Source organism: Fusarium flagelliforme, assembly GCF_020744385.1.
Source record: "Fusarium flagelliforme strain FIESC 12 MPI-CAGE-AA-0113 chromosome Unknown B0J16scaffold_1, whole genome shotgun sequence".
Classification (NCBI taxonomy): domain Eukaryota; kingdom Fungi; phylum Ascomycota; class Sordariomycetes; order Hypocreales; family Nectriaceae; genus Fusarium; species Fusarium flagelliforme.
The window spans coordinates 1321399-1335307 of NW_025763503.1; the positions used below are offsets into that span (position 1 = coordinate 1321399).

General features: G+C 51.0%; 3 protein-coding genes across 3 annotated transcripts; all 3 read left to right on the top strand.

The window, feature by feature from the left end:
• Nucleotides 1-370: 370 nt before the first annotated feature.
• On the top strand, nucleotides 371-2100 carry B0J16DRAFT_277667 (Metalloenzyme, LuxS/M16 peptidase-like protein). Its single transcript, XM_046123813.1, has 4 exons — nucleotides 371-678; nucleotides 744-918; nucleotides 981-1825; nucleotides 1882-2100. The coding sequence occupies exons 1-4, from the start codon at nucleotides 430-432 to the stop codon at nucleotides 1975-1977; spliced, it is 1365 nt and encodes a 454-aa protein (XP_045988416.1). The 5' UTR covers nucleotides 371-429; the 3' UTR covers nucleotides 1978-2100.
• A 1924-nt stretch (nucleotides 2101-4024) lies between these two features.
• On the top strand, nucleotides 4025-7443 carry B0J16DRAFT_6147 (uncharacterized protein). The gene is made up of 4 exons (XM_046134163.1): nucleotides 4025-4220; nucleotides 4277-4643; nucleotides 4700-6819; nucleotides 6881-7443. The coding sequence occupies exons 1-4, from the start codon at nucleotides 4163-4165 to the stop codon at nucleotides 7099-7101; spliced, it is 2766 nt and encodes a 921-aa protein (XP_045988417.1). The 5' UTR covers nucleotides 4025-4162; the 3' UTR covers nucleotides 7102-7443.
• Nucleotides 7444-11872: 4429 nt separating this feature from the next.
• Nucleotides 11873-13812, top strand: B0J16DRAFT_6170 (uncharacterized protein). Its single transcript, XM_046134176.1, has 2 exons — nucleotides 11873-13120; nucleotides 13178-13812. The coding sequence occupies exons 1-2, from the start codon at nucleotides 12213-12215 to the stop codon at nucleotides 13605-13607; spliced, it is 1338 nt and encodes a 445-aa protein (XP_045988418.1). The 5' UTR covers nucleotides 11873-12212; the 3' UTR covers nucleotides 13608-13812.
• The last annotated feature ends 97 nt before the right edge of the window (nucleotides 13813-13909 follow it).

Genomic DNA, 13909 nt, shown 5'->3' on the forward strand with positions numbered 1-13909 from the left:
TTTGGCTTCCATCCAGAACCTTTGACTTTCCCATCGCATAGAAGCCAATTGGCTAATAAAGACATATTCAGCGGCTCATATGACATATTTTCCTCATGTATAAGTTGTCAGTGTTTGTGAAAACTGGCAATAATAAATGCAGTTCTCTCAGTAGCAGTCTCACGTCCAGTGTTGATTTCCCCTCCATCGCCATTAGCCGGTAGTCAGGTTTTGCAGCGCCTGGGCCAGGCTCAAAGGTCACTGAAGCAATACTGAGCCAATGCCGCGGGTGCAAATATGGCTGACCGGAGAGGGTCACGTGATTGATTCTTCGTCCCCGTAGCCCGAAAATTAGACGGGACCTTTTCGACGAGGCACTTCTCTTGGAGATCAATTGCTTTACCCAGACGGCCGAAGGATTGCCAATTGCCTACGCCATCACCCGCGAAAATGATCTCGAGATCGTCCCTTGCGCGAACTGCGCAGCAGGCTGCCCGCCAGTCCTGCCGCGTCCAGCGACGAACATACGCCGCCGCTGCTTCGACCGGATCATACGAGACTTCGGATGCGTCTGGCCTCAAGATCGCCTCGCGGGATGCTCACGGCCCTACCACTAAGCTCGCCGTTGTTGCCAAGGCCGGTACTCGATACCAGCCTCTCCCCGGTCTCACTGCTGGCCTTGCCGAGTTTGCCTTCAAGGTGAGGAAGACGATAGCATCAAAGACGAAACCCGGGACTTGAGCTAATTTGCCGGCTCTGTGTAGAACACTCAGCGACGATCCGCCCTTCGCATCACTCGCGAGTCTGAGCTTCTCGGTGGTCAATTGGCTTCCTCCCACTCCAGGGAGGCTGTTGTTGTCGAGGCTAACTTCCTCCGTGAGGATCTGCCTTACTTCACTGAGTTGCTCGCTGAGGTCATCTCTATGACCAAGTACACCAGTGAGTAAACACCCATTGCGTACTTGCATATCGATCTTGTGGATACTAAGACTTCTCACTAGCCCACGAATTCCACGAGGACGTCGAGCGTGTTCTTCATCACAAGCAGGCTGTCCTCAACGCCGACGTCGCCGCTACCGCCCTCGACAACGCCCACGCCATCGCTTTCCACTCTGGTCTCGGTTCCTCCATTCTCCCCAGCTCATCGACTCCCTACCAGAAGTACATGAACGAGGAGTACATCGCCAGCTACGCCGACGTCGCTTACGCCAAGTCCAACATTGCCCTCGTCGCCGACGGTGCTTCTACCGATAACCTCTCCAAGTGGGTTGGTCAATTCTTCAACGACGTGCCCTCCACCCCCCGAAGCGGCCAGACCCTCAAGACCGAGGCCACCAAGTACTTTGGTGGTGAGCAGCGAACAAACTCCACTGCCGGCAACTCTATCGTCATTGCCTTCCCCGGTTCCGGTTACGAGTCCGCCAAGCCTGAAAACGCTGTCCTGGCTGCTCTCCTCGGTGGCCAGTCTACTGTCAAGTGGGCTCCTGGCTTCAGCATGCTGGCCAAGGCCACTGCTGGTACTTCCGGTCTGACCGTCAACACCTCCAACCTCGTCTACTCCGACGCCGGTCTCCTTGCTGTTCAGCTCAGCGGTGCCGCCGCCTCAGTTCGCAAGGGTGCCGAGGAGGCTGTCAAGGTGCTCAAGAGCATCGCTGACGGCAAGGCCAGCCAGGAGGATATCAAGAAGGCTGTTGCCAACGCCAAGTTCAACCTCTTCAGCCAGAACGAGCTCCGAACACCCAGCGCTGTCTTCGCCGGCACCGGCATCGTCAACACTGGCAAGCCTTACGACTCTGCCGCTCTCGCCAAGGCTATTGATGGTGTCTCCGCTGAGTCTATCCAGGCTGTAAGTTTGAATCTTTCAACTATAACTATGCACGAAACTAATAACTCTGTGTTTAGGCTGCCAAGTCCATGCTCGAGGGTAAGGCCACCGTCTCTACTGTCGGTGACCTGTTTGTGCTGCCCTACGCTGAGGATATTGGTCTGCGAGTATAAATGGGGGTCCAAGAGAGAGAAAAGCTTGTACCAACAATTAAAGTCTAGAAGGGTTGTGGGAGAGGATGTCCTCTTTGTGAATATTTGTAGTAGAAATCATTTTAACCATTCCAACATTTTGTCTCTGTTCCAACTTACACGACTTCTGCAACGCTCAGTTGTCGAGACGACCTGTTGAACTGTATCAAGCCACGATGTTCCCATTTGAAGAGCGTCGTATCGCTTCAGCTAACGATTGTCTTGGCAGAGCATAGCCTGATACGCTTTTGAGTATGTACCAACGTAGAGGTAACTCTGTTGCTTATATTCGCAGATATCATAGACATCTAGTAGGCGGAAACAAGAGCCGGTCAGACTGGTGCCGGTGCCCTCCTGACCACTCAAGCTTTCTGAAGCAGTGTTTGTCCGCCGCAAACTTGCATCCAGCATCGTATTCATGGGCACACAGACTGTACCACCAACGCTGCGCCATCACGAAAATACAAACTGGTCCGCATCAACTCCAACCACAGAATGAGGCTTCGCTTGCTGAGGCTGATGCTGATTAGATGCGGCATTGGCAAACCCTGCAGATCTGCAGGGTTTGAGTAGAAGATGGGGACGAGTTATGCACACTGTGCTCTTTGTGCCGAAACTACCTATACCAGCACCTCCACTGTGTGTCCCGGCAACGCCCAACTTAGAATCGCATACCTACATCAAATATCTGCAACGTGAGATTAGGTTGCCTTGCTATTTCATCCTACCTACAGGACATTGAGTGTTTGCAAAATACTGTGATTTAGTGCACATTCATGATCTCACCAACACACATCAAGTGTCGGATAGATTGCCCATCATATAATCAGACATCAAGCAGCATAATTGCCCACGCAGGTATTATACCAAAAGGGCCCACAATATATTCTGAGCCAGGTTCTCGACTTTCATACACACGATACTTATCACAACTTACCGTGCAGCGCTCACCAAAGCAGAAAGAAATTCGCATAATATCAAGATAGGATATAATCTTTTCCCCGGGCTCCGCTCACTATTCTCGGCAAGAAAGGAACCCTTCCGCGGCCGTTCCTTAGCATTGGAACTGAAGTCCAGGATAACCACTAGTACACCAACTACTACAAGGGACTTTGGCCTCGATCTGGCCCCTGTCGTCCACTAACTCTGCCTGACCTTACCTTACTGTGCTGTCACCTTACAGAGGGCAAGGTACCTTACGTTAGCTGTGAAAACAAAGGTCAAAGTCCCCAAGCCTCAACCACCAACGTCTGCTGCCGAATCTTCGTCTCCCCCGTTGTCTGGACTCTCCCTTTCACCCACGACTCAAACCCTCCCTACCCGCCTCCGCTCCATGCTCTTATTGCCCATTGCAAGGCAATTGTAACAGCACGCGAGCTGGACGACATATTCTAGATCACCATATCTGGACCTTTTCTTCGGTTTCTGACCCACGCGAGGTAAACCACTCGAGCCCCTCTCTTCTGCAACTTTCCTCGCCCGTTTTCCTAGACAGCTTTTTCGTTTCGAGCCGCCTGTTTGCTTCTCCTCACACAAGTCCGGCTTGGCTACCTCTGCTATTTCTTCCTTTCGAGCACAATCCCTATCGAATTTACTTTTCAAACGCTTGAAGACGTCTCTACCTGTGGATCTGGGCAGTCGCTAACTCCCACAGCTTTGAGTTAGCAATTAGCAACTTACTTTAGCTTTGGTCTTCATACCGCATAGCGCAATTGTTGCATTCCCGCAACATTGGTCTATCTATCACAATAGGAATCTCTGTTGCCGTCAGAAGGTAAGTCCGTCTTGCCCTGGTCTTGACAACCTATCTTCTTGGCCCGCATCAAATGCATATCGCATCCCCTTATCGACTACCTTAAACCCCACGGCTCTCGGGTAGCCCACTGTAGTCACGTCATGGTATAGGACGTGGCCTTTGATACCTTCCTCAGCTATTTTCCACATATTTGTCGCTTGGCTTCAGCAACTTGGAAAGTGCTAGGAAAGCTAACCCTTCCTGCTAAGATTTGAGGACTTGCCTCCGGTACGCTCGCGAACACGAACGAGACAACTACGCTCGTCCCGCACCATCACTCTACGATCCATTTTGGTTACCCGGATGGTAACCAGACTGCATAACCCTTGACGCTCTTTTAATAATTTACATAACGACTGGAGCGCTTGCAACATGCCCGGTCCGAAGAAGGATGGCATAGCCGGTGGAGGCTCTGGAGGCAAACAGAATGGTTCGTCGGACCGTTTTTCAGGCGGTATCGCCTTTCTGACTTTGGTGTTAATACAGGAAACCGAACTTCTTTTCGCACCGATTCGGCCATTTCCAAAAATCGATTCGGAAATGAGCGAGTCCTACAGCCCTGGGTTCCCGATGCGAATGACACTTTCAATGGTAGCCTTGAAAAGTCCGCCGGCAGTGGCGCCTGGGACCAGTTCGCCGCCAACGAGCGACTCTTTGGTGTGACTTCGAACTACGACGATCACTTCTATACCACCGCCATTGACAAGAACCATCCTGAATACAGAGAGCGGGTAGCTGCCGCAGAGAGGAAGGCGCGCGAGATCGAACGCAGCGCACCTACTACTGCTCATGTGGCCGAGGAGCGTATCATGGACTACGTTGGTGGGGATGATGGAGGCGATGAAGAGGATAAGTATGTGTTTCTACTGTCATATCGATTCGATCGTGCTAACAAAGCCGTCTCAACAGATACAGTGGTGTTCGACGCCAGGATTTCCCGCCCCTGTCAGCTGGGCGGGAGAACAAATACACTCCGCCAGCTAAGCGTGCACCCATGGCTCAATCCACTGTCAAGGGAGCCCCTATCGATCCCGCCATTATTTCCTCTCAGATTAAAGCGCCACCAAAGAAGCAGAGCACGCCCGCACCTGAAGAATCAAAACCTCAAGCTTCTGAGGCGAACAAGAATGGGTCGGCTCCCAAGACTGACGCCAAAGCTTCGGTGGAAGTTAAAGTCACGGAGGCGCCTACCAACGATTCTAAGCCTGCCACACAGGCTACCAACAGCAAGGCGGCCGAGACGAAGCCAACCGATGCATCCAAAGCTAACGCTGGTTCCTCGAGTCAAGACGCTGCTACACCCAACGCCACTTCTACGGTTGAACGTGATGTTCTGAAGGAATTCAAGACATTTGCTAACCAACAGCGACAAATTACCGAGAAGGCTCGAAGTAATAAAGCCAAGCAGGACAAGGAAGTCAAACTGACGGAGCTGAAGAAGTTTGCCGACTCTTTCAAGCTTTCAACGCCTGTTCCTACAGATTTGGTTTCCATTATCGCCAAGGACCCTCTGAAGCAACAGGAGATACAAGCCAAGGCCATCAAGAATGCTGAAGAAGTCGCCAAGGCCAAGGCCACTGCTGTAGTAAAAGATAAGGTAGCACCATCCGCGAAGGACTCCCAGGCCAAAACTCCTAGCCAAGGCACGCCTGCGACTACTGGCGCATCTGCTCATAACGACACGCGAGCTGCCCGTGCTCCGGCTGGCGCTCAACCTACAACTTCAACTGGAAACCAACCTCGCCATCCCAATGCTCGTCAGCAATACACCCAGCAACCCTACCATGGACAGCAATACCGCAACAACCGTGGCGGGCCACACATGCCTCCCCCACAACAGACCGGTAACTTGGCCTCGCGACTCCGAAATGTTGAGCAACAAAAGTTCTCTCAATCTCCAGTACCTCACCAGCCTCACGCTTCTGGTCAGGAGATGCGCGCCCCACCAACAGGACCAGCCAGCGGCGTCGAAACTGGCTATAACCGACGCCTCAGCGGCAACCCAGGCCATATGGGTGCAAAGTTGAACCCCAACAGTCACGAATTCAGACCCAGCCCATTCGCAGCTGCTTTCAACCCCAACAGCCATACCAGTACAGCCTCGAGTCCTCGATCCGCGGCAAACCATGTCGATGCCACAGCGAACAACAATGCCTCTGACGGTCAACTTATCCGTCGCAAGACCAAGGCCATTGATGTTAAGAAGTGTTATATCCTGTCCCATATTCAAACCTTGACACCTCCTCAAGGTCGAAACTGGGATGACAACGCTGGCCTGCGTCCCTCTTATGACACCTTGCCAACTTGGCGACAGCTCCAAGACAACGAGAAGCCCGAGTCTACAATGCACCTGACTTACAAGGAGTACTTTGAGCGCCAGCCATTCGGTGGACCTGCGTTGGCTACTCCTAACCCGCAGCACGTTGTTCCTCAGATCCCTCACCAGCATCAGTTGCCATTCCATCTCCAGCAGGGCGCACCTAGGGGATCGCCTCATATGCCTCCCATGCAGATGCACACTCCTCAGCACAACCATGTGCCCCATGCACCGTATGCCAATGACGATCATAGGATGATGCACTCAAACTCAGCTCAGTCATTTGCTTCGCCTCGTCTTGGCAACGTGCCTGTGGCATACAACTCACCCCAGGTTCCATACAACCAAGCTGCTTTCATGGGACCCGGCACGCCTCAAATGAACCAGTACCGTAACTTTTCCAACAACCACCAGTATATGGCCCCTCAGCAGGGCCAAATGGGCGGTCCTATGATGATGCCCCAGCAGTTCATGCCTGGGCCTCAAGGGATGGTTCCTAATCCGCAAATGATGTATGCTGGTGGCCATCCGCAGTTCATGCCCCCATCAGGACCTCAACCAGTGCCTGTTAATGGATATCCTAGCCCTGGTCGTCCGGCGGCGCCAATGATGGCGCATCAAGGGTCGCAACAAGGACAGCCCATGTATGGAATGAGCCCCAGTGTGCAGTACAACCAGCCGGTCTTTAACCCAGGCCAGCAAGGCGGACCAAGTAAGTCGTCCTGATATCTGTCAACACGCAGAGAATTAACAGGTGGCTAACGCCAGTGCAGTGAGAGGTGGATATGGTAGCCCTGGTCCTCAGCATTTTGGCACAAGCCCTCAGCAAGGCCACCAATATGGGCAGCACAGGAGTGGCAGTCAGCACAGGGGCGGGAACAATTACAATCAGGGTTACGCAAATCAGGGGGCACACCAAACACCTCAGGCAAATCCTGCAGTGCCTGCCGCGCACCCAGCCCGACCTTCTGAGGCATCAGAAGAGACCAAATAGGCGCCTTGCATTGGCTCCCCCCTTGCCTTTGCATACAATGAAGCAAAATGTTCAGTAGGGCCTTTTCGGGCAGTGGCCTCGCCGAGATATATTGTTATACTTATCTCAGGGTCTGAGCTTTATCAAGATGATAGCGAAGCGTACGAATCATTGCAATTGAGTTTCAATATGGGACATTTCAACAGCATCGCACAAAATACAGCTTAGATGAGAGGAGGCCCGAGGCTTGGTCTGGACACTTGGGTTGCCAGACGAGTCTTTGGGTCGCGACTGGTGCAGCTCTACAGAGGATGCCAGTAGTGGGAGGGATGGGGTGATATTGATATTGTCTATCTGCTATCACGCCGATGAAACGTCGAAGGGATTCTGCTTGGTCACACTATGACCGATGACAGACAACCAGAGGAGTACTCGAATCTATTCTCGAGGCTTCTTTAAGCAGACAAACCTTTCGGATGTGAAAGTAGGACCGACTAGGGGAGCGACATGACTGATTTGGGGTGGTGACACGGATACCAGGCTTCTGGGCCGGTTACGTGTGGATTCGGAACTCAGATTGTGAGTTGGGAGTTGAGTGCCGAAGGTTGAACTCGGTCTTGGTCACAAACAGGAGTGTCGGTAGTGGGAGGCTGATTTATCGATGAGAGGAGTGGCGGGTTGAGTTGCTGGAAGGACAAGAGCGTTCAAGTCCAGCGACACGAGGAAATGAAGTAAACGTTATGAAGATATTCGTCCAACTTAGCATAACCCAACCGTTGATAAGATATTACGAATGATGCATAGCTTGTTAGTAACACGAGACCAGTGCAATGTTGATGTTTGTCCAAGGCGTGCAAGCTGCATTTGGAGAACAATGTGCGACACTTAACTTCTGCCGAATAGCCAGGCGAGAGCAGATCATCTCTGTGTTGACATATGTGAGTTTTGATGCTGCCAGATAAGTGTGACTGTCGACGTGGGAGAGCGAGTCAAGTAAGAGAAGTTGCAGATTTGGTTGTACGTGCTGCCAGGACACGACACAAACCACAGTGACAGTACTTGCACTATGGCAATACGTACAGTACTTACAGGACAGTACCTCGGCTATTTACAGCATCTTGAATTTACAGTTCTCACATGCATACACGCGCGGCTGGATGAGAGGATGAGGACGAGGGGAGTGGAGGACCCTCACGCCATTCGCAATCCTGGCGACATCTCAAACACAGGAGGGGACTTTGAAGCAGGGGTAAGGGACAAGGCAGGGTAAAGTAGACTGGTACATAGAGTAAGGTAGGATGAAGACGGATGTATTTCCGGGTAACGCCGGTGCGAGTTTGAAAAGATTCTCTACTTAACCGAGTCAGAGTCTTGGACGTCAAACCACAATGTACTAATAATAATGACTAGTTGACACTCGTAGGGAAAAGCGAACCTGGAGATGACACCGGATGATCGACGATGTAGTGACCTGATACTAATATGTGGATTCAGTTAGCTGTTGAGTCCGCTGTAATAGTGCCGATGACTTTATTCCTGTCGAATCTATTCCTCGTGGTCTCTCGACGAAGTCATAACCTCTGCAAGTCAAAAGACCCCAGACGGTTGAGGCGTTCAACGTTCAACCCGTCAAGGGGGCTTGCAACTGTGGATGCCACTAGCAGACGATCACCGACCAAGACTGGACCCTGACAGGGAGGGATGGACGAATCGGATGAACCTTGTGAGAAAAGGAAAGAGAAGGGAAAAAAGAGTCGAATCGCTGGGTAATGATGGCATGGATCCAGGATCTACGGATAGAAATTCGGATTTCCGAGTTCAGTACCATGACCAAAAGATCTACACTTTTGCATGTGGACGGCGCATATCAATTATAGGCGAACGTGGTTATCCATGTGATATGATGATCTTTTTGTTGGTGTAAATTCCGGTTGGTTAGGCATGCAGTACATTTCCCACAACGGCGTTTCGCAATTCAATAGTGCAGGGTAGATTCTTAGGAACTGAAGTGGTTGACTCTTGCATCATGACAACTGCCGTTCTCATTTTTGGTTATGGTTGGCTATTTACGTTCCGTTTATAGTGTGATGTCTTCTCTGGCGCTATAATGCTTGTTTCTTTTCTATTATTTCGTTTCTTACTCAATGATGCGCATATCACATGATATCTTGGATAGAAGCAATCACGAGCTGGTGGGTGTTGAAGCGGCACTTGGACCATGACTCACGTGTATTGTGTCACTGTTACTGTCACTCATCAGGTTGACACAAAATCTCGAGGTCTAGACTGGCAAATACAGTACCTTGAATCACATTGAACAAATGAAAGGGGTATTTCTGTTACTCGACTTTACGTACAAGTCATTTAAGACCTGTAATTCACATGTTAAAAGTGAAGTGTTGTGGTTTTGAAATTGAATCCCTCATCCATAATAGGAAAGTCGTTATCAAGTAAATTATCGATTGATAATCTGGCAGTCAATTGCATGATGTTGTTTGTTCCTTGGTTGCTTCAGTCGAGTATTCCTTAGTCCCCTCACTTCAGGTGGAAGGAATCTCTTCTGTCACTGCTTCTGCTCCCCTGAAGCCATTGCAGATGGCGTGTTTCACTCAGGTACAAGTCCAATCAATGCATTTTTAGGCCGCGGGTGGCTTTTGAAGACTTGGAAGTGTGATTGGCTTAGATCGACTAGACCCGTCACAGAGCCCTGCTTCATCTTTAGATCCCTGCACCTTGTCTTTTGTCTTGTCTTTCCTTCCTAGACGAAAGGGCGGAACTTGGACCTCTTCTCCCAGCAAATGGGAACCAATCCCTGCCATTCGACAACCTGGACCCGTGACAATGGATTTGTCTGTCTATCGAAAGGATGACATTCATTCTATCTGAAGCGAGAAGGGATGTGGGATGTGGGTGGTCGTAAGCCACGGAAAGGAGGATTCGAAGCTGAAGATCGAAACAAATAAGACGGAGAAGTAGGGGACAGGGAAGATGAATATCAATAAACAAATCCTTCCACGGCATAACGAGGGAGAGGCGACATGACGGGCCGGCTGAGGTATCACATCATGTAGCCCGGCGCATGGCAGACAAACACAAACACGGCATTGCAGAGATCTACATACATCTACAGTACAGTACCTAAACAGTCAGACAGATGCAATGCAAGATGATGTGTTTACAACTGAGGTATTACGAGATATTGGTCTAGAAGCCAGACACCAGGCCAGAAGATGGAAATTAGTACAATCCCATGGGGAAAAAGAAAAGATCGAACTAGTAGACTAAACTACCTCCTAGACTTGACTGAATTAATTAAATCGTGTATCAGGTATCGCCAGCCAGGTGGGTAACAGAAGAATTGTCCTACAAGGCTTAGGTTACTATAATAAAGCAGCCTAAGTGCTAGTCTAAACTGGCATTTGATGACTTAACTATTTTATCTCTTATGCTTGTGACGGTCAATTCTTCTGACACCCTGCGGCCAGCTTCCACTTTCGTCAATACGACGGACACAACATGGCATAAAGAATACATGTCCGTGCCGACTCTGCGCCTCTGACTCTGCCTCTCTCTCCACTGTTAACCCTGTAGAAATTGAGTGGAGAAACTTGGGAAGATCGGGTTTCCAATTCTTGGCTCGGCGCCTCTACCAGTTTAGGAGGAACCACTTTTTTCTTTTCTACAACGATACCTACCAAGACAATGGACAAGAACAAAGAACCAATGGTATGGGATACATGCCTTGTTTCTTTGTTACCGCTCACTCAGAAAAAAAGAATAAGAAAAGAACAAGGCAAGGATAAAAGTGATGTTCAGTTTCAGAAATGCACATTATTGCATACCTACTGCACAGTACCTATGAATGGATTGCATTGCAGGCGAGTCGCAACGTTTACTCGTTGTTAGCCGCCCAGCTGCCAAGTTAGGGGAAGCCCCCGCGCACATGCGACATAGACGCCCACAGTCGAGACGCTTCGACCGCCAGTCGCTGGACCTTGTCCAGGAACAGGAGCAGGAACCAGCAGCCACAGACGAGTCAAGCAAGGGTTAAGGGAATAATGTCGATCATGGTAAAGGTACAGGGGTGGTAGTCGCCTGCTTTATGCACTTGTCGTCTTGTCTGTGCTCGGCTCATCATGGTGGAGAGCATCTCCTCCCTCCTCGGTCTCTCCCTTGGTTAACGAGAGCGACTAATTCGCTACTCCTTTGCCGCGCTTCCATTCAGGAGACAATGACTAGTACTGTAATCGTGGTCTACTATTTTCATGGATCCGTCCGGTAATTCCATGTCTTGGCTCAGAGGCAGCCGAAACGAAACGACTGAAACATCCCGACTAGACATAGGATGGATCGTACTACATAAGAGCTCCTCCCCCGTACCTCTGGGTCCTCTTCTTCTTCTTCTTCAGCAACGCTCAAGAATTCCATATTCAGACGATCCCTTTTTGTGACATTTTTGTCTTTTTTTCTCTTTCTTCAATTCTATTCTTCACTTTCCCTTGACGGGCTGGATACATTCCCTCACAACAACAAAATCTTCATCTTCAACTCTTTGACATAGATCTATCCCCGTTTGTAACGGAGACTAGCATCGATTCTTTTACTGAACATCAACTTCCACCGACTGGACAACGCACAATACCGGCTTTTGTGTTACCAATAGCCTTCCGTCCGACGCCGTCAACCTGTTCGAGAAAACAAGACCGCTTCACCATCTGTGTCCGCCACTTGCACTGCACTGCACTGCACCGTCAACTATCAACGAATCACAGTCACCTTTGTTTTCTTCGCCTATAACATTCACCTCTGTTCACCTTGACTCTTCGTCGTTCGCATCTCAGTCCTTGCAAACGTTTTTTGTTCCTTCACCCACAATCCTTTTTGATCTATTGTTCGCCAGAACAATAACCACAGCAAAAGAACCTGCACACATTTGGTTCACCATTCATTATCTGTTCACTTGAACATCAACCAGCCCGAACAAGTCGAAATCGCGCCAAGCTCGCACATAAAACAGCTTCGATCCTTCTACCAAGTCGGATTCACTCCTTCACCAAGACCCAAGCTTTTACAAGCAACACTTGAGAAACACTCAACAACAAACCCTTCGAGATACCCATCACACCAACAAAATGCATTTCAACTCTGTCGCTATCTGCCTCGGTCTGGCTGGTCTGGCCCAGGCACACATGGAGATGATCTCACCTGCTCCCTTCAAGTCCAAGCAGAACCCTCACGCCGGCAGCGATGTCGACTACAGCATGACCGCCCCTCTCGAGGCCAGCGGCGGCAACTTCCCTTGTAAGGGATACCACTCTCTCTTCGGTACTGAGCAAGGCGCTTCCGTAGCCGACTGGGCCGCTGGCAGCTCCCAGAAGATGGAGATTACTGGTGGTGCCAACCACGGTGGTGGCTCTTGCCAGGCTTCTCTGTCCTACGACAAGGGTGAGACCTGGCAGGTCATCCACTCCTACGTCGGTAACTGTCCCGCTGCTGGAACTTCTTCTTTCGACTTCAAGGTTCCTTCCGACGCTCCCTCTGGCGACGCCATCTTTGCCTGGACCTGGTTCAACCAGATCGGTAACCGTGAGATGTACATGAACTGTGCTGCCGTCACCATCAAGGGTGGCTCCAAGCGTGCTTCTGCTATGAGCAACCGCCCCGAGATGTTCGTTGCCAATGTCGGTAACGGCTGCACCACTGAGGAGGCTTCCGATCTTGAGTTCCCCAACCCCGGTCCTGATGTCAGCAACGAGTCCCAGAAGACTGCTGGCCCCAAGGGTTCTTGCGCCAAGGCTGGATCTGGCGGCGGTGCCGGCTCCGGCTCCGGCGATGCTGCTCCTAGCACTCCTGCCGACGGCGGCAACAATGGCGCTGCTCCCAGTGCTCCCGCTGATGGTGGTAACAACGGTGCTGCTCCCAGCTCTCCCGCCGGCGGCAATGACGGCTCTTACAACCCCGGAAACGACGGCGCCGGTGCTGCCCCCAGCACTCCTGCTGCTCCTGCTCCTACCCAGCCTGCTGGTGATGCCCCTGATGCGTATGTACCCTCACCCTCTTCTGTTATTGGAAAAACCCCTAACTCACAAACTTCTAGTCCCGGAGGTGTCTTCGTCACTGTCTCCCAGCCCTCTAAAGCTACTGCCGCTCCTGAAGCTCCCTCTGCTCCTGCCAACGACGGTGCCGGTTCCAGCACTCTCCTGACTATGACCAAGCCCGCCGACACCCAGCCCGCTCCTACCAGCGTTGTTACCCCTGAGCCTGCTCCTGCTGCTCCCACCGCTCCCGCTGCCCCCGATGCTGGTGCCGGTGCTGGTGGCTCTGGTTCTGAGGAAGCTGCTGGTTCTGCTTGCACTGAGGAGGGTCAATGGAACTGCATCGGTGGCTCCAAGTACCAGCGCTGCGCTTCTGGTACATGGTCTGTCGTCCAGTCCATGGCCGCTGGCACTACCTGCTCCGGCGAGAAGGCTTCCGCCATGGCCTTTGGTTTCGGCCGCAAGCTCGCCATGCGATTCCGCCGAGCCTAAGACTTCTTAGACTATACGCGACCTGGGACAAAGCCCAGGATGTCATGAGCACATGAGAACCTATAGAGCATGGTAGGCTACAACAGCACATTTGCTTCATTTCTGGAAGGGCAGATGGACTTCGGAGTTTTGGTCATCTTGTACAAATACAGATAGGAGTCGGACAATAAATTCTTCAAAACACTTGTTTCGACTTGACGATAAATGTGACTGTGACTGAACATTAAACTGTGATGTGGAATGATTGTAGATCTAGAGAAGACCAGTCATGCGTCATACCAAGACGTAGTAAAATTGTCTTT

What these genes read in the sequence shown, in the direction of transcription:
- B0J16DRAFT_6170 (XM_046134176.1), top strand. Translation starts at nt 12,213, where the DNA reads ATGCATTTCAACTCTGTCGCTATCTGCCTCGGTCTGGCTGGTCTGGCC. An exon ending in GCTGGTGATGCCCCTGATGC is followed by an intron (nt 13,121 to 13,177) that starts GTATGTACCCTC and finishes ACAAACTTCTAG; the next exon opens with TCCCGGAGGTGTCTTCGTCA.
- B0J16DRAFT_277667 (XM_046123813.1), top strand. Translation starts at nt 430, where the DNA reads ATGATCTCGAGATCGTCCCTTGCGCGAACTGCGCAGCAGGCTGCCCGC. An exon ending in CTCTATGACCAAGTACACCA is followed by an intron (nt 919 to 980) that starts GTGAGTAAACAC and finishes ACTTCTCACTAG; the next exon opens with CCCACGAATTCCACGAGGAC. An exon ending in CCGCTGAGTCTATCCAGGCT is followed by an intron (nt 1,826 to 1,881) that starts GTAAGTTTGAAT and finishes CTCTGTGTTTAG; the next exon opens with GCTGCCAAGTCCATGCTCGA.
- B0J16DRAFT_6147 (XM_046134163.1), top strand. Translation starts at nt 4,163, where the DNA reads ATGCCCGGTCCGAAGAAGGATGGCATAGCCGGTGGAGGCTCTGGAGGC. An exon ending in CTCTGGAGGCAAACAGAATG is followed by an intron (nt 4,221 to 4,276) that starts GTTCGTCGGACC and finishes GTGTTAATACAG; the next exon opens with GAAACCGAACTTCTTTTCGC. An exon ending in AGGCCAGCAAGGCGGACCAA is followed by an intron (nt 6,820 to 6,880) that starts GTAAGTCGTCCT and finishes ACGCCAGTGCAG; the next exon opens with TGAGAGGTGGATATGGTAGC.